This window comes from Engraulis encrasicolus, chromosome 5 (assembly GCF_034702125.1).
Source record: "Engraulis encrasicolus isolate BLACKSEA-1 chromosome 5, IST_EnEncr_1.0, whole genome shotgun sequence".
NCBI classification, from domain to species: Eukaryota; Metazoa; Chordata; class Actinopteri; order Clupeiformes; family Engraulidae; genus Engraulis; species Engraulis encrasicolus.
In genome coordinates, this window is record NC_085861.1 from 34,066,500 (window position 1) to 34,086,499 (window position 20,000).

At 45.3% G+C, this 20,000-nt stretch overlaps 1 protein-coding gene across 1 annotated transcript in view; it reads right to left on the bottom strand.

The window, feature by feature from the left end:
* Positions 1 to 20,000, bottom strand: part of epb41l4b (erythrocyte membrane protein band 4.1 like 4B) — a 33,107-nt gene that overhangs the window by 1,720 nt on the left and 11,387 nt on the right. Inside the window, exons 8-20 of the mRNA XM_063199876.1 lie at positions 18,272 to 18,359; positions 10,704 to 10,792; positions 10,383 to 10,452; positions 10,028 to 10,197; positions 9,378 to 9,487; positions 7,323 to 7,353; positions 7,158 to 7,191; positions 6,698 to 6,813; positions 3,395 to 3,534; positions 2,527 to 2,648; positions 1,475 to 1,561; positions 375 to 460; positions 110 to 175 (exon numbers count right to left, since the gene is read on the bottom strand). Coding sequence (XP_063055946.1) covers positions 110 to 175; positions 375 to 460; positions 1,475 to 1,561; positions 2,527 to 2,648; positions 3,395 to 3,534; positions 6,698 to 6,813; positions 7,158 to 7,191; positions 7,323 to 7,353; positions 9,378 to 9,487; positions 10,028 to 10,197; positions 10,383 to 10,452; positions 10,704 to 10,792; positions 18,272 to 18,359 — 1,209 coding nt within the window. The remainder of the gene's footprint in view (positions 1 to 109; positions 176 to 374; positions 461 to 1,474; positions 1,562 to 2,526; positions 2,649 to 3,394; positions 3,535 to 6,697; positions 6,814 to 7,157; positions 7,192 to 7,322; positions 7,354 to 9,377; positions 9,488 to 10,027; positions 10,198 to 10,382; positions 10,453 to 10,703; positions 10,793 to 18,271; positions 18,360 to 20,000) is intronic.

Genomic DNA, 20,000 nt, shown 5'->3' on the forward strand with positions numbered 1-20,000 from the left:
GCGCAGCACATTAGCCAAGTGGCTGCGAGAGAGTGTGTGTGTGTGACAGAGGAAACAACCATGGGCATAACATAAGTGGTGTGTGTGTGTGCGTGTTACGGTGACTCACAAGCTAAACTGCCTGACAAGTCTTTTGCGGCGATCCTTCGGTTTTTCCTTAGGCGATTCCTGAGACCTGATGAGTACAGAAAGGAATAGAGGGAGCGAGCGAGAGAGAGAGAGAATGAATAAACGAGTTTTTGTGTATTATACCCCATGCTTTCCCAATGTATTAATTGGCATTCGTCATACCAATAAAGGTCATTGAACTGAAAAAATAATGAATTGAATTAAGAGAGAGAGCAAGAGAGAGAGAGAGAGAGCGAGAGAGATACCTGGCAGGCTTTACAGCTGGAGAGACAGGTTTGCTGCCTGGCTGCTTTGCTGTTGGAGATGGGGGTCCCTTCTCAGCCTTTGCAATCTATCAGTAGATTTAACACTCACGATCAGTAACAGTGCATGAGAATTCATCACGATAGCTTTTGAAACTTGTGTCTCGATTTAGCATCAAGGACTCAATGGCTTTTCATCCTCTCTGAAAGAAAAAGTTCAATAGTTGGTTATCTCTGAAAGACAGGTCAGACCCCATTACGTAATACATACAGTAAGACCATGGCAGTGGTCTCATTCAATGATGTATATCCTCTGTGCCCTGCTGCTAATCCCTTTGTGACCCAGGAGCAGGCTCTCAGGATTGTTAGTGCTGTCAGTAGGCCTGTGTTGCCTGCTGCTGACTGACCTCAGATCAGATCAGATCAGATGTCTGTTTCTCAACCACCCTCTGTCCTGTGGACTGTTAAGCCAATAGTTTGCTTGCTGTGCAACCGTACGCACGCGTAAAACCATGTGTGAAACGAGTGCACACACTGTACTTATTGCAGAATGATGAGCGCACGACATACAACCCTGGAGGTGTCATCTTCTATGGGGACAGATAGCCAATGAGGCTCTCCTGAAAAAAATGTTTGAACCCATCCTGAACTCAATGCCACTTCTGTGCAATCGCTCGCACCTAGTGTTTGTGGCGATTTGTGAACACATCTGGGTATATTGCATTCAACTGAGCTGCCGTGCGCAAAATTTGACATAAAATGGGTCTGGCAACAATGTATGAAATGTGCACGTGTATCGTGCAGCAAGCATGTGTACTGGCTGGCTAAGGCAAAGTGCAGAAACTACATGTTTTGTCAAAATTGAGTTTAGACTGAAGCTGGTCTTCATAACATCTCCTTTATCTCGTGACAAAGCCTTATGGTCTGAATGTGTCCCCTTTTAGAGATATTGGCAGTAACTACAACATCCAATCTAATACCAAGGCTTTGAAGGCATTTTTCTCAGTGTCATTGTTGGTGCAGTTACTGCACTTTGCCGTTGTAGAGCAGCTGTGCACTGGCCGAGCTCAGATCAGTTGTCTGTCTGTCTGGGGTGCACTCACCCTCAAGATGTTACTCCTCTTCATCTGCTCCTCCAGCAGCGAGGGTGATGAGGGAAGACTCTTCTCAGAGAAGGGCTTCTCCTCTGCCTGGAGCGGGGAGAGAGAGAGAGAGAGAGAGAGAGAGAGAGAGAGAGAGAGAGAGAGAGAGAGAGAGAGAGAGAGAGAGAGAGAGAGAGAGAGAGAGAGAGAGAGAGAAATGAAATGGAATGGAGAAATGAAATCGAAACTGATTATTCCTCATAAATGCTTGTATATACTGTATGTGTATGGTTCTTATACAGCATATTTAACCATGACATATCCCCTAGATCATTTACACATAGCAGAGTAGAGCAGATCCTGAAGGAAATTACATTGTCTATCAGCATACATATAAAACAGTATAAATACCATATTTAGTTGTTGTTTAGAAAAATGTGTTGTTGTTTAGACTGGCATAGCCCTCCTATGAAAATCTTTGTGAGTTACATACTGCATATTTACTTTTCATATGGGATATTACACTCTTATTGTTGTTATTATGGCTTTGGCCCTTGGCATAGCTAGGGCAGGATTTGTGCAAGGGGGGGTGGGGGTGGGGTGGGGAATTAGGGGATTTGTACTGCCAGGAACAAGTACAACAGTGGTGGGAACCGTGCCTTTGAGGCATACGCTTCCTTCTTTAGGAGAACAAAAAATGAATTCTGGCTTGCCATTGAGAAAGACAAACATCACACTAAGAGTTTGTTATTAAATTTAAACCAGAGAACGAGAGAGCCACAAAAAAAGAAAGGAAGCAAAAAAAAGAGTGGGGGAGGAGTGGAAGAGAACGAAAGAAAGAGGGAAAGAGAGAGTTTGATTGAAACAGAAGGGGGAAGAAGAGACTAAAGGTTAAAGAGCAGGTATTAGGTTTTTTTTGTCTCACACACTAATCTGCTCTCTTTTTAATCCACCGTTTCACCTCAGAATGTCTAAAATCCCCACCACTGTTTACAAGAGGATGGAAATCCCCCCTCTCTGCACTGCATTAAAGGAGTGTAATCCCCCCGGTCGTGGTCGTGGTCGTCTCTGACCGTGTTGATGTTGATGTGAAGAGTCGGCCAGGGAGAGGAGGTCTCCACCATCAGGGGCTCAAGCTGTGGTTGCGGAGGCAGAGGCAGGGGCTGCTGTTGAGGCAGGGGGACGGCCCAGGCTTCTGGTACACACGCACGCACGCACACGCACACACAGCAAATCTACAGTCAAGAATGGGATTACTGCACGGGCCTACCGGGCCCAGGCCCAGGGGCCCAAGATCCAAGGAGGCCCTGAAGCCCAAGCCTCTGTGCTACAAATCCCCCACTTGGTTTGTATTGATGTTCTCATATCGTGTTATAATTGTACTGAGTGACCTACTTCCAAAAAATCATAAGTTAAATATCTTAACACCGGATGGTGCACCAATGCTAATTTTGCCTGCACAAACGATTCCAACCATTTTTAAGTCATTTGGATGTCAATGGGGTGCTGAGTGACCTAAGGTCACCAACCTCTTCAAATGTAAATATCTTCATGACGGTTTGTGCACAAACGCTTATTTTGCCTGCACAATTGTGCACAAACGAACCAACATGCGTTTATTCATGTTGTCAACAAATGGGGTGCCAACTTCACACAGGTCTGCCATGCATGCACACAAAGACAAACTCATACAGAAACACACCCAAACTGTCACAAGCACACGCACGCACGCACGCACGCACGCACGCACGCACGCACGCACGCACGCACGCACGCACGCACACACACACACACACACACACACACACACACACACACACACACACACACACACACACACACACACACACACATAGCAACACTCCAAACACATACAGTATAGATGTTACAGCATGCACACAAAGAAAAACACATAGAAACACACACAGAGACTCCACTCACGGGGCTGTGTGAGCGTGAGGCCGAGTGCCTCCTGGTTGCTATAGATGTGGTGTAGGCAGTAGTGGCGGATCTTTCCGGCATACGGGGCCTCATTCTCCTCCAGGCTGAAGCGCTGGGCGTCCGCAGTGCTCATTGGGAAGCTACGGTATAATAACACATCTCAAATTTTCAAACAACTCAAAGTCAAAGGTCAACTTAATTATCCCAAAAGCTATAGGCCGGGGAGGCAAGGTGGTGACAACAAGACTCATACATCTGACAAGACCCTGATACACCTTTGACTGCAACTGTAATTTCTTGCTTGGCAATAACCTGAATCATCTTCCGTACTTTTAAAACTATACAGAACATACAACAAGCATTTGGGTTGGCATGGTCAAGTTTTTTTTGTTGATTCCATGAAAGGGATGCTCTTGGATGAAACTCATCGAGTAGAGCAAGACAAGACATTAATATATAGAAAATATGGGCCAAAATGTTTACATTGTAAGTATACATGTCATGTATACTTACAATGTACACATTTTTGCCCTTATTTCATATTTTCTATATATTAATGGCGTATGTGGGGAAACCATAACACATTTGAAATGTTCTCGTGGGCCACATAAAATGGCTCCGCGGGCCTATATGCCCACTCCCCCGGACCGGAGTTTGACGTCTCTGTGTGTTTAGATGCATCACAGCAATGCAAAGTCGGTGAAAGAGTGTGCGCCCACGCAAACACACCTTAAGTTAATGAAACGGAACACGCTCAATGGAAAAAGTTGGATATGATGGAAATGATGCAAAATGGATTATTCACAGCCTAATCTACTCGTCTGTTGTTCATATTTCAATAATGCTTCATGAGCAGGATTGGACAGGGATGAAGACAAGTTAACAAATATTCTGCTCCTTCAAGCTTACTATTGGGAACACAGAACTGGTTGCACACACATACACGCACACAGTTGAGGTCTTTTTCAACATCTTCACAAAGACAAATGTGTGTGTGAGAGTTTTTAGATTTCCTTCAGTTTCTTTCAAGGACTCTGAAGAATCAAGGCACAGCTGAAGAATTGTAAACATTACATTTTTTTATTAAGACAGTTACCACAGCAACAGCACTAGCTAACGATGGCATCAAGAACGAAAAGGCTCCCCTTCATAATGGATTGTGTAAAGCAGCAAAAAAAATACACAGTTTGAATCAATATCGGGCAATCTGGCTTCAGAAGCAACAGTCCAGCAGCAAATACTTATTTTATTATCTTGGCGTCCTCACATCAACCCTTTACAAAAACTAACCCTGACACATTTTGGCAATCACGCCAAACGAAGAAGGCATGATTGCAGAAATGTGTCAGGGTTAAAAAGATATATATTATTATTTGGGTAATGTGATAAAGCAAGGATAATGCGTTTCCAAAATCTTTTTTGTTGTTGTAAATGACAGTGCCTTGGAGTTCTTATTCCTTCATCTGAAATGTCCCCATCCAAAGACAACGTCAAACAAACCATGTGCTTCTCTGTCCAGGGAGGCCTTCTGGACCAGCACTGTGTGGTTACTGCAGATGTCCTCCTTCTCCTTCATAAAACTAGCTCATAAGACCCAGCACTCAGCCCGGATAGACCAGCTAATTATGTCCAAGTAGGTGCCTGAAGTGGACAGGTATAACCAGGTGACCTTGTATATGCCTTGTGAAAAAACTGTTTTGTTCTGCCGTTTCCCCATGCTTGCAGTGTTTTCATATCCAAAACTGCTGTATTACAAAAAGTTGTATAAAAAAGCAGGATTTTTAAATGTTTTTTTTTTAATGTGGTGTGCTTGTGTTCAAAACACTGCACTAACTATTAGAGATGCACCGGATCCAAGATCCGGTTGCGGATCCGTCAGGATAATAGGGTTTTTCACAGGATCCGGTTCCAGGATCCAGGATCCGGTAGCCGAGGCTTTTAGTTTGAGCCAACGTGATAAAAAGGGCCCACGTGTTTGAGTAGACTATGTGTTTCAATTCTTTCGTAGGATCCGGTATCCGGTTCTGGATCCTGCAGGATCTTAAGCAGTGGATCCGGTATCCGGCAGGATCCTAAAAATCAGGATCCGGTGCATCTCTACTAACTATACCAACACTCCAACCCTTTTGCAGGAAAAGTGTGGTTTTATACAGCAGTATGGCACCTTTATTTCACAAGGGATGACATGTTGCTGCACTGCAACATCTGAAGCCAGATTCACCATCCGTTTAAAGGGCACCACACAAGATTTTTGGCCGTGTTTGAAGCATAATGCATGCAAAAATCGACTATACATACCAGAGGAGAGTGAAGCGATAATTCTACCAACACATACTATCCAAATTATATGCATAGCATTGCCAGGACCTCTTTCTGAACCAGTGTGCTAACAAGTGATAAGCTTTGAACCCCAGTCTTCCCCTGCAATACTGGGATTCACAAATTTGCTACATTTTGACCGCAAAAACCTTTGTCTGTGGTTATAAAAACATTCAATGTCCTGACAATGGGCACTATGCATTTTAACAACGCATCGAGGCACTTCAAAACGGCACAAAAAAAACCCTCAGGCATGGTGGCTTTAACAATAATAAAAAAAACAAGAGCATGGGCTGTTCACTGGCACATTCCGCACAGCAAACAAAACTCAGCCTTATTCAGCAGGTTAATTAATGCCTAATAAAAACATCAGTTTCAGATATCAGTCAGAAAATCCACAAGCACTGCACTTATTAAGACTTTCAGACATTGCTGATCAAATTGAACAAGGAAAAGTAATAATTAAGACATAAATCACAAGTTCCACTATCCAATCGAGATGCTCCACCTTGTTCCAGTCAGACGTAAGGAATGGTTAGGATGATGATGATGATGGAGATGATGATGATGATGATTTCACAGGACGAGATGAGGGAATTACAACAAGGCCATTGATGAGGTGACGCACGCACGCACGCGTGCGCGCGCGCATGCACACACACACGTGCACACACACGCTTCCTTCAGAGCACGGTCATCTGTTTGTCACGGTAAACCACAGACAGACTCCTGCTGCTGGTTGACCCTGCGCTGAAAACAAACACAAACACAGACACAGACACAGACACATGCACACGCACACACACACACACACATTTCAACACTCAGGAAATTGAATGACTTCACAAAAAGATGCATGATGGCGCATAACTGGAACGCATTGCAGGAATGTACAGCCCACGTATTGTATGGTTATGGCATCAGTTATACAGAGTGTGGATGTGTACTGTCTGCCAGACTATATGATTTGTGGTGGTGCTTTACCTGTGTGGGGGGGTCTGGAGCTCGGGGGGCTGAGCGTACAGTGGGGGAGGGGTCAAGGCTGGTGGGCGTGTCCTGTGCCATGCCTCCTGGCCAATAGGAATGTTGTGCTTATAATGCTGAGAAAGACAAAACATCTTCATCAGGCATAGATGCAGAGGAGTGTGCAGAGCCAGATGAATGTGTGGAAATATGTATGCATGTGACTAAGTGTGACAGAACCGGAGGGATGGATAGATAGAAAGATAGAAAGATAGATATTATAGATAGATAGATAGATAGATAGATAGATAGATAGATAGATAGATAGATAGATAGAGTGAAAGACAGAGGCAGAAAGTAAAAAGAGAGAAAGGAGGAAAGAAAGAAAGAATGAAAGGAGGAAAGAAAGAATGAAAGGAGGAAAGAAAGAAAGAAAGAAAGACAGAAAGAAAGGCATACTTAGAAAGAAGAGATGGATTACCTGGTGAAGGCTGGCCTCAGAGTTGCTCTGTTCACTATAGACAAGCAAACAAATGGTTCAGTCGGAGGACACAAAATATCTATTGAAAAGTAAAATACACCTGCAGAATGGAAATTAAGCGACACATGATGGTCAAATCTTTTTTAGTTAAGACGTCCATCTTACCTTATATGAGGGTGCTTACTGGGAGTGGTCACTGTATGAGAGAGAGAGAGAGAGAGAGAGAGAGAGAGAGAGAGAGAGAGAGAGAGAGAGAGAGAGAGAGAGAGAGAGAAGAGAAACGACATGATCTCATCAGTATATGTGCCCTAACTCTGAGGCGCGGTGGGCTACTTTCATCTGGCCCAAATACCACAGCAGAGGAAGCGGCAGCAGCAGCAGCAGCAGCAGCAGCCGGAGCATATTAACATTCACAGAGAGAGTCCTCCACCCAGGCTGCTACAGCCTGCCCTACACCCCTCTCAAGAACCCTCCTTCATGTCAGCACAGGATACTACAGCATACACCCCCCCTCCATATCTGAGAAGGCTTCTACAGCCTACACCACTCTCTAACCCAGTGGTTCCCAACCTTTTTCTTAAGGGACCCATGTTTTTACTATTGTAAGCTTTAATGACCCAACCACGACGCCCTCCGTTTCCTGCGAAAACTTATTTTAGTTATTTTATTCCTCAATTCGTCTTTGGTCAAATATAGAATAAATGTTTAATGTAGCACTTACAATTTGTTGCGTCTATGCATTTATTAGTTAAATGCTTTGTCTTTTATTCAACATGGGCTATATATATTTAAAACGAAACCCCTTAAAATCAAGAGGGCTCCGTGACCCCCTGTGGATCTTTAAGCGTCCTTGGGTGTTTTGAAAGGCGCTATATAAAACGAAAGTATTATTATTATTATTATTATTATCTTTGGCGACCCACAAGGGGGGTCCCGACCCATAGGTTGGGAACCACTGCTCTAACCTACCAGATCATCCCAGCCACCCTGCTACAGCCTGCACCCCTGTCTAACAGCACCCCCACCCCCCAAACCCCTCCAACCCTCCTCTTGTATCAGCCCACAGCATGACAGGACACGACACACTGGAGTGGCGTCCTTAGTCATCTGAGGGACTTGCTGTGATAACTCATTGGGGGCGAGATGACAGCAGATAAAAAGCAGCGAGTTAATCAGCACTCAGGCCCATGCTCCCATGACACTTAGGCATTCTCAGCACACCACGCTTAGCTGGGGATATTACTGCCAACAGGCAGAGCAGGGCATGCACACGCATACACACATACAATATTTAAGCAAGTACCGCGTGTGCGTGCGCGGTGTGTGTGTGTGTGTGAGTGTGCGCGTGCGTGCACAAATCATGCATGTACGATATATAGGACACAAATCAAAGCTGCACGTCTGGAAAGGATACGGTAACAGAGTCAAGCAAGAGCAGAGTACATGTACAGAGTACAGAGCAGGCAAACTTCGAACAAAGTGCTGTACTGGGGAATAACCAGATATGCCAAGAGGACACCTGCAAGTCAATCTACCTCCTCGTGTACTTTCCTGCAACCTCTGGCCTTGGTAATGCCCTGCCTGCATGGTGAAAACAATAAGCCTTCTCCAAAGTCCAAAAGGGGAATTGCAACTCAAACTCAATTGCAAATGAATCATGAGAAGTAATGTTTTTTTTTTGCAGGATATTAAACAAAAACGTTGGCCACTGATGGTGTCCAGCCTTGCGTCACAGGGCACGAGGACACAGGACAGTGACACAGGAGGGATAAGATAAGACTTACAAACAACATCCAACTGGAGTGAGATGTACTGTAGACAGTGTCTGTCTGTCATCATCTCTCTGAAGCGCACGCACAGCTCCAAGGGAGCACGAGTTTAGTTCCGCTGCATTAGAGAGGGAGATGCTAATGGGCCAACATGTTGGGCTCCCGGGGAACTGGGAACTGGGGAGGGAGCTTTATTATTTGGTTGCGGTTGGTGTGTTGTGGTTTACGAGCGTATGTCTCAGTCAGTGCTAGTCATCTGCACACAATGAGAGAGAGAGAGAGAGAGAGAGAGAGAGAGAGAGAGAGAGAGAGAGAGAGAGAGAGAGACAGAGAGAGAGAGAGAGAGAGAGAGAGAGAGAGAGAGAGAGAGAGAGAGAGAGACAGAGAGAGAGAGAGAGATGATTATGTATAGTGCTTGGCTTGAGGCTGTGTGTGTGCGTGTGTCCTGTACCCTTGCTTAGTGATTGGCTCCTGGAGGGGTATCTCTTGCTTGGTCGCCTCTCAAATGTACTTGTTCTCCTCAGACGACCCCCATGTGTCGTTTGGTATTCCGTCTTACCACTAACACACCCACACACACACACACACACGCACACATAGAGAAAACACACCCACACACGTTAATACAAACTGTTCCATAACAACAACTTCAAACATCTGGTCTTAAGTATAAAATGTTCTGTGGCAAACACAGGAACTTCATTACTACTGCAAGGAGTCCAGAGGGAGGGAGGGGGAGGGGGAGGGAGAGAGAGAGAGAGAGAGAGAGAGAGAGAGAGAGAGAGAGAGAGAGAGAGAGAGAGACAGACAGACAGACAGACAGACAGACAGACAGACAGACAGACAGACAGACAGACAGACAGACAGACAGACAGAGAGAGAGAGAGAGAGAGAGAGAGCTCAGTATATCCATATCTTTTGCCAATGCAATGATCTTATTTATCATGTTAAATCTCAGTGAATTGAGAATTGACGCATAGATAGATAGATAGACAGGTACACATTTTACATTATGATGCTGTGGGATTTGAACCTGCTACCCTCTGATCTCAAGACCTCATAGGTCACGACATGACATGACATGACATGACTTGTACTGACCTGAACCTGAAGCGGGAGCCCAGGCGTGTGAAGTCGCTGCGGGTGTTCTGGGTCTTGGCGGGCTGGCGGAGGCGAAAGAAGGCGTGGCTCTCCACCGCACTCTTCCACAGCTGCTTACAGGAGCGCGAGCTGGACAGCTCAAACACAAAGGTGTGCTCCTGCTCCCGACCCTGAGCAAACACAACACATGATGTTACACAGTCAAGAGTTTCATTGTCAAAATCAGTAGTCGGTGTAAGATTTTACTCAAACTGAAAAACTGATTAAAAAAATAAAACTTAAAAGCTGTCCTTGAACAAACAGGCCGATCATGCCTGTTTTGTTTTATCAGAAGATATGATGTACACATACTCACTTTTTCATCGTCTTCAACTACGACTAATGTCAATCGACTCCTCTTGAAGTCCAGACGGGTAATTTTGGGCCTTAGTAGAATAAATCAATTAGAAAAAAAAAACAACTTTAGACGGAAGCGTTGTTACTGTAAATTTCATACATGGTCATCTGTCCAGGAAAAAACATGGGATAAACTTGTTCAAGGGCACATTATGCCATCGGTGCTGCTCATACATTTTAGAATTGAACATATTTACATAGTATATATAGACTAAGACTTACATATAGAGAGATGTACAATGCATATCTGAAAATCTTGGGAGCCTGAGTTGTTTCTTACCAAAAGAAAAGGCCAATTTTGCTAGTCTTCTCAAACACCAGGATCCCAGTTGGAGTGAGGCCAAGCGCATATTCTCCTCCATCTCGACCCTAGGCAGCACACACATCAAGTCAAGTCGGTTTTATTGTCAATTTCTTTACATGCACTGGTCATACAAAGAATTTGAAATTATGTTTCTTGCTTTCCCATGCAGACATAGACATAGACTTTAGGTGTGGACATAGACAATTTGACATAGACAGTAAGCATACATTACACCTAGATTACCTATACAATACCCATACAGACATATAAAGTGCAAAACTGGGCAACAGCAGACATACAGTACATAGAACGTACATTAAAAAGAGGTAGTGTTGTGCATTTCCAGTTATGTCCTATTTTGACGATTCTGACATAGTGACAGCATGGATACACACAAACATGGATTAGTTCTATTCAGTTTCACTTATTCGTCCCAAGTGGGCGATTTGGCTGCAGACAAGGTCACACACTGAATCACTCAACAATGGACACAAAACACAAAAGGTGATCACATACAGGAAACCTTACCAAACCACTACCCACGCTAGATTACACTGCATTAAATGGCATTTGGCAAACACTGCACAAATTACAGTGCATTTCATACTGGGATAGCCGTCAAGAAGCAACATTGAGATAGACTTGTTCAAGGCCAGTTTACAGACTGCAGTGGTGCAAAATATTACATAGCAAAATGTAATTAAATTGCACTTGGCAGACAATGATACAGTGCATTTTGTGCAGGGCCAATCGTCCGGAGCAACACTGAGATAGACTTGTTCAAGGACACTTAAAGCATATTTAGGGCACAGTGGTGTGGAACAATAGCGGGAAAAAAAATACTTCAAGGAAATGTTCATATGCATCTTGCTGCATCTGTTGGATAAATGTATGCAAGAAATGTACATTGTAGCTAGGCCTTCAGGACCTTGAAAGTGATTAAAAAGAATGTATTCTGTTCATCCATGAGTGCGTTTGAATACCATCATCTATGTATGTATGAAACATTCGTTTTTATTTTTGGTAGATGTCACAGACTGAGCTGTGACGCTTACGCAGCCTATAGCGTTCAGGCAGTAATTAGCCGGCAAGTAACATCATGCTGCACTGACGCCGACTGTGGTTCACTCTCCATTCATCCGTATGTACTGTTTTCATTTCCCTGGTTCATTGTTCAGTCATTCATCACCTTCATTTGCCATAACTTTAACCTAGCATCGTAACTTGGGGTGCAGGGAAAGGCCTACCGGCATTTCCAATGTTACAGTGTACCATTCTTACCGCGTTTCAAAATGCGCATTTCATACCGTTTATCATTCATCATCTTTCATCTGGTTTAGCGATCACTATGGTTAAAACATCATCACTTACAACAGGTTAAAATCATGAAGGTTTATTTTGGTTAAAATCATTTACAGACATTTCTGATGCAGTTTAACTCACCAGCTTACCATCAGCAGTCACTTCCTGGTTTGGGGAAACCGAGGGTATGTTCCAATGTGGCTAAATAGTGGGGTGGCCGCGGTTCAGCGGAGCAGACTATTTTAAACGGGGGTGTTTTTACCGGTAATGTTTGCATTGTCTTTTTCTAAGCTTAGAAGGGGTTTTGGTTTGTGAAAATGGTTTTGGTTGTTTTTGTATTTTGTTTACTTTTCTTTGGTTTGTTATTTTGGGGGTTTGTTATTGTTATTTAGTTGATTGATTTATTTTGTGAATGGGCCTTCCTGAGGGAGGGGCAGTTACTCTGTAAATGGCCCAGAGCCTCAGTGTCTGGTTAAGCGTCGTAGTGGAAGGTTGTGCTTCATGCCTTGTCTGTAAGTAGTGCTCAGGGTCTGATAGACATAGTCTGGCACTCTTGCCTATTTTTGTTTTGAGATTTTGTCATCGTTGTTTTTGCCGTTTTGGATGCACTGTATATATTCACACTTTTAAGAAAAATTCAAAAAGAAGAAAGATAAAAAGAAAAGCTTTTCCTTTTGGAAAGAAAAACTGTCTCTCGTCCACTCCATCGCCGGTCATCCTGCTACATGTGGTGTCAGAAGTGGGATAACGGAGTGAGACGGAGAGAAGATCCACAGCTGACAAGATGACATCCAGGAAGAAAGGTAATGAAGGCAAGGAAGATGGAGCGACAGGGGGCACCACTGAGATGAGAGTGCCCACCCCACCGCCTGCCGCAGCAGACACCGCCATTGATCGTCTAGCGTCGATGTTCCAGTCGTTTATGGAAATGCAACACGCAAGAGATGAGCGGATGGAGAGGGGTGTATCCGCACAAGCGCAGCAAGTCAAGGTCCTGACTCACCAAGTGACACAGCTCCAGCTGGACATGGAGTCGGGCCGAGCCACACCCCCACCACCACCCGAGGGCAATGCAACGCCTGAACCACCATCATCCCGGGACACTTCAAGTTCAACGCCTGAACCACCACCAACAGTGACAACTGTGAGCACCGAGGGGCGTCCGCCGAAGATGGCCAAGTTGGAGGAAGGTGACAACATCGAGCACTACCTCACGACCTTCGAAAGGCTAGCCACAGCTTTTGGCTGGCGAAGAACGACCTGGGCCATCCACCTCATCCCGTTGCTGACTGGAAAAGCCCGCAGTGCCTTCGTTGCCATGAACCCAGATGACACAACCGACTACGACCGCCTGAAGGAAGCAGTGCTGAAAAAGTATGAGATCAACGCTGAGACGTACAGACAGAATTTCAGAGCCCTCGAGACCAGCCCTTCGGAGACGCCGCAAGAACTGTACGTGCGACTGAAGGACCTGTTCTGCAAGTGGACTGATTATGAGAAGAGCAGCAAAGAGAACCTGATGGAGACGCTGGTGCTGGAACAGTATCTCCGCGTGCTTTATCCAGACGTGAGGACCTGGGTCCGGGAACGAAACCCGAAGACCGCAGCAGAGGCCGCTACGCTGGTGGAGAGCTACGTTGCTGCACACAGAGGTCCCCGAGGCTACCGCTATGCTGGAGTGCTGGAGCAGAGCAGCCGGGGTAAGTCTGTTGGGTTTGGGAAGGGAGTTGGTTCTGGTACTGCCAATAGTTATAGCCATAGTAGAGCCCCACCCCCACCCCCCACAGATCGTTCTAGACCCCAAAGAATTTCCTGTTATAATTGTGGCCAAGAAAATCATAAGAGCCCTGCTTGCCCCCTGCGGAAGTCCAAATACAGCCATTTATGCTATGTTCCCCACCCCACCCCTCCTCGTAACACCCTGGAGAGCAGAGACCCCACCATCACTGTTGAGCTAAATGGTAAACCTGTGAAAGCTTTGATAGATACTGGATGTTCACAGACGCTAGTGCAGGCTGACCTAGTCCCCCTAGAGTTCCGTAACTGCAATGACAAGCTGACCATTTTCTGTGTTCATGGAGATAAAAGTGAACATGAGACAGCTGATGTGTATGTCAGAGTGCAGGGACAGACATACTTACTGAGGGTAGGACTAGTGCCTAAACTGCCATATCCTGTGTTGCTAGGCCAGGATTTTCCAGTATTATCTGAGCTGGTGAACAAGACTGCTTTGTGTGGTGTTGTGACGAGAGCGCAGGCTAGGGAGCACCAAGCTGAGCTAGCCGAGTTGCCATATTATGGTGAAGATGTTCCTGTTGAGCCCACACTGACTAGGCAGCAAAGGTGTGATAGGCGCAGACAGAATGTTGAAGATACAGTGAGTCAAAGTGGAGTGCAGACTGAGAATATTGACCCCCCTGAACTGACTGATGTTGATTTTAATGGTAATCTGGCAGAGGAACAACGTGCAGACCCCACACTGAAACAGAGTTTTAAGAAAGCTGAAGAAGGTGTTGAGTATTGTCCTGTGCTAGGTAGGGAGGGCTATGTTGTGCAGAATGACCTACTGTACAGACAGAGTGAGGATGGAATGCAACTGTTGATCCCCAAGAAGTACCGTAGGCAAGTGCTGGAACTGGGTCACACAATACCCTGGGCTGGACACTTGGCCTACATGAAGACATTACAGAGAATTAGCAAGCGCTTTTACTGGCCAGGGTTTTTCTCTGATGTGAAAGAATTTTGCAAGTCTTGCCGTCCATGTCAGCTGTCAGCAGGTAAAAATCTTGCCCGTGCCCCTATGATTCCCCTACCCATTATTGACACACCCTTTGAAAGAATTGCAGTTGATGTTGTAGGCCCCCTTGAAAAGAGCAAATCAGGAAACAGATTTATTCTTGTCATCTGTGATTACGCCACAAGATACCCTGAAGCCTTCCCCCTGAGAGATGTTACAGCCAAGCGAGTTGCAACCGCTATGCTGCAGCTCTTTTCTAGAGTAGGGATACCCCGCGAAGTGCTCAGCGACCAAGGCCCCAACTTTATGAGCAAAACCCTCAGACAGGTTTACGATCTTTTAGGCATTAGGCGTATCAGAACCACTCCTTACCATCCACAGACCGACGGACTTGTCGAACGGTTCAACCAGACCCTCTTGAACATGCTCCGGAAGTTTGTGGAAGATTCGGGCAAGGACTGGGACCAGTGGCTACCATACTTGCTCTTTGCCTACAGAGAAGTACCCCAGGCGTCGACAGGATTTTCCCCCTTCGAGCTCCTGTATGCACACCAGGTTCGAGGACCCCTGGATGTGCTAAAAGAGACTTGGGAGGGTGAGACGCCTACTGGCACCAACATCATCTCTTATGTGCTGAAGATGAGGGAGAAGCTTGCTACTGCATCTGCCCTGGCACAGGAGAACCTGCAGAGGGCGCAAGAGAGACAAAAGGCGTGGTACGACCGTTCTGCCAGATCACGCTGTTTCCAGGCTGGTGACAAGGTCCTGCTGCTGTTGCCCAGCTCCGACAACAAACTGCTGGCAAAGTGGCAGGGACCTTATGCTGTTACCAGGCAGATGGGACCGGTGACTTACGAGGTCCACATGCCGGACCACCGCAAGAAGCACCAGGTCTACCACGTGAACATGCTGAAGAAGTGGACCGACCGTCAAGAGCAACAGCCAGAGGTGTCTGCCCTCTTCATCCGTGCCATTGAGGAAGAGGAGGAGTACAACGAGCAGTACCTACCGTGCTGGGGAGAAGGATTGACGCTGGACCTGAGCCATCTGCCCAACGACCGTCAGCAGGAGCTGACCGCCATCCTTCCGGAGGGTCTATTCGTGGAGCAGCCGGGACGGACGGAGATGGTGGAGCACCGCATCCCCCTGAAAGACCAGCAGCCGGTGAGACAACAATGCTACCGTGTTCCAGAGAGCCTGCTGCCCGTGCTGAGGGACGAGCTGGACATGATGCTGGAGCTGGGGGTGATCGAGCCATCGTCCAGTGAGTGGAACAGCCCCATCATCCTCATCCCCAAGAAGGACGGCAACCTGCGGTTCTGCCTGGACTGCAGGAAGGTCAACGCCCAGTCCAAGTTCGACCCGTACCCCATGCCGAGGGTTGATGACCTCGTCGAGCGTCTCGGCAAAGCCAAATACCTGTCCACCATTGACCTTTGCAAAGGTTATTGGCAGGTGCCGTTGGCTGAGGACAGCAAAGAGCTGACGGCCTTCAGAACTCCTTTTGGTCACTACCAGTTCACCGTGCTGCCCTTTGGGTTGCATGGAGCGGGAGCGACGTTCCAGAGATTGATGGACCGGCTCCTCAGAGGGACTGAGGGCTTTGCCGCCGCCTACCTGGACGACATCTGCATATACAGCTCCACGTGGGAGGAGCATCTGCAGCACCTGCAACAGATCCTCTCCTTGGTGAAGGAGGCGGGTCTGACCATCCATCCAGAGAAGTGCTCTCTGGCCAGGGAGGAGACGTCGTACCTTGGCTACATGCTGGGCCGGGGTGTCATCCGACCTCAAGTGGGGAAGGTTGAGGCCATCAAGGCCGCTGAGCGCCCCACCACCAAGAAACAGGTGCGCTCTTTCCTGGGCTTGGTTGGGTGGTATAGACGCTTTATACCCAACTTTTCCGAGAGAGCGGTCCCGTTGACCGAGCTCACACGCAAATGTCAGCCTAACAAGGTTGCATGGTCTGACGCGTGTGAGGCAGCATTTCAGGGCTTGAAGGACTCCTTGTGCAGGGAGCCTGTGCTGCTCAGCCCTGACTTCAACAAGACTTTTACCGTCCAAACTGATGCCTCAGAGCGAGGCCTTGGTGCGGTATTGCTGCAGGAAGAAGACGGACACTTGAAACCTGTGGCGTACATCAGTCGCAAACTGCTGCCGCGGGAGTGCAACTACTCCACTGTTGAGAAAGAATGTCTCGCTATTAAGTGGGCATTGGACTCTTTTAAATATTATTTGTTGGGGAGGAAATTTGTTTTGGAAACTGACCACAGGGCATTGTCTTGGCTAGGAAGAATGAGAGACACTAACTCAAGAATCACTAGGTGGTTCCTGGCTGTGCAACCGTTTGATTTTGAGATATTGTACAGGTCTGGGAAGCTAAATGTCCCTGCAGACTTCCTTTCTAGACCAGCAGAGGGGGCATCCTCAGAAGGGGGAGGCAATGTCACAGACTGAGCTGTGACGCTTACGCAGCCTATAGCGTTCAGGCAGTAATTAGCCGGCAAGTAACATCATGCTGCACTGACGCCGACTGTGGTTCACTCTCCATTCATCCGTATGTACTGTTTTCATTTCCCTGGTTCATTGTTCAGTCATTCATCACCTTCATTTGCCATAACTTTAACCTAGCATCGTAACTTGGGGTGCAGGGAAAGGCCTACCGGCATTTCCAATGTTACAGTGTACCATTCTTACCGCGTTTCAAAATGCGCATTTCATACCGTTTATCATTCATCATCTTTCATCTGGTTTAGCGATCACTATGGTTAAAACATCATCACTTACAACAGGTTAAAATCATGAAGGTTTATTTTGGTTAAAATCATTTACAGACATTTCTGATGCAGTTTAACTCACCAGCTTACCATCAGCAGTCACTTCCTGGTTTGGGGAAACCGAGGGTATGTTCCAATGTGGCTAAATAGTGGGGTGGCCGCGGTTCAGCGGAGCAGACTATTTTAAACGGGGGTGTTTTTACCGGGAATGTTTGCATTGTCTTTTTCTAAGCTTAGAAGGGGTTTTGGTTTATGAAAATGGTTTTGGTTGTTTATGTATTTTGTTTACTTTTCTTTGGTTTGTTATTTTGGGGTTTTGTTATTGTTATTTAGTTGATTGATTTATTTTGTGAATGGGCCTTCCTGAGGGAGGGGCAGTTACTCTGTAAATGGCCCAGAGCCTCAGTGTCTGGTTAAGCGTCGTAGTGGAAGGTTGTGCTTCATGCCTTGTCTGTAAGTAGTGCTCAGGGTCTGATAGACATAGTCTGGCACTCTTGCCTATTTTTGTTTTGAGATTTTGTCATCGTTGTTTTTGCCGTTTTGGATGCACTGTATATATTCACACTTTTAAGAAAAATTCAAAAAGAAGAAAAATAAAAAGAAAAGCTTTTCCTTTTGGAAAGAAAAACTGTCTCTCGTCCACTCCATCGCCGGTCATCCTGCTACAGTAGACCTTCAGGACCTCGAAAATGTCGGCACCAGAAGGCAGCATGAATGTGTTGGCATACCTTTACAACGTGCATGTCCACCCCATACATCTCCAGCCATTTGCATTTATTGAGGAAATTGATTTCAGCTTGAGAGGGACTCAGACCCCTGTGGTTGAAAAAGACAAAATGATAAAAGTAAGCGATGTTACATTGTATTACACATTATACATTTACGCACTGTACATGATACATTACACTGATGTAACGTGCCAAGGCAACGTCTTCAAATGATACAATAGCTGATACTTTTAACCATAGTGACTTTTAGTATGTAACTTATAGATATACATTTGCTGGCCATAAAATTAGAATATCGTGAAAAAGTGAATTTATTTCCATAATTCCATCAATAATGTTAAACTTTCATAGGTCATAGAGTCATGGCTCACATTTCAAACTATTCCAATAATTTGGTTGTTTATTCCTACATATTTTGGGCTTCCAGCTCCAAAGAAACAGCAATTAAGTATCTCATAAAAATTGAATATTTTCTGAAATCACCATTTTCTTCAGAAAAAATAAAGAAATTTGGGTAACACTTTATTTTAGGGACACATCTATTAGCACTAATACATATAATATTAATGCCTGTGTAAGTAACTTGTAAGGCATGTACTAAGCAAAATAAGACAGTTGTTAAGCATGTATTCACAAATGTCTTGTTCATGCCCAATTAGGGATTTATTACTAATATAACCTTAGTAAGGACCAGTAAGCCTATATTTCTATTTATTAGTAAGTAGTAAGTGGCAGAATACAATGTGTATAAGCTCCCGACACACTGTGTGAACAAACCCTGAACAGTGTGAAAACAGATGCAGAATAAGGGTCCCTATTCTAAAGTGATGCATTGGTCAGCCCAGATGGCTCAGGGCCTCTGCACTACCAAAGTCCTAGGGCCCCCACACCACCCAGGCCTGCACTACCTAGCCCCCCCCGATCTACAAAGTGTAAGGGTATATCAAATAATTAATACTTACCCAGCTGAGTCATCTAGTTTTCTCTTGTTCATATCAATGAGTGGGAGGTAACAAGAGCCTATATATAGCAAGGATTGAACGTACACTTGTCAATGGCGGTGGGTTGGTGAGATGTAATTTTTTTTCATGTACCACTGAGTTTTAATTGTAAAAAAAAACCCAAAATAAATGCAGGACATTAGAATAATAGTTTTGAAGCAAAACTAAACTACTCTTATGTGATAATTAAGTGAATGTTTGAGAACATTAGCTTCAAGAAGTGCAGTGCATGATGGGTACGCAATGTAGGCCAACAGACAACCTACCCAGCTCTGAGCCTACGTCCTTATCTCCTCCCCTCACTTGTGAAATTTAGTTGCTATCCAAACAATTTGCCATGTACGTAACAACAGAAATATTATCATTGCTGCATTGGCCATGCATTGCATTTCTGACTAAGGGCGTACCCATCATGCATTGCACTTCTTGTAGCTAAGTTTCTCAAACATTAACTTATTTATCAGAAAGGAATAGCTTAGTTTCGCTTCCAAACTATTACTCATCGTTATATTCTGCATTTATTGTAGGGTTTTTACAATTAAAACTAATTGGTGTATGAAAAAATGACATCTCACCACCCACCGTCATTGATAACTTTACGTCCAATCCTTGCTATATAATGCTTCCAATTACTCATGAACATAATTAGTAGAATAAGTGAGAACTTCATACCTACTGAGACTGATGTAGAATCTGAAATGTTCTTACACTTTGCTTCCCGGGGGGGG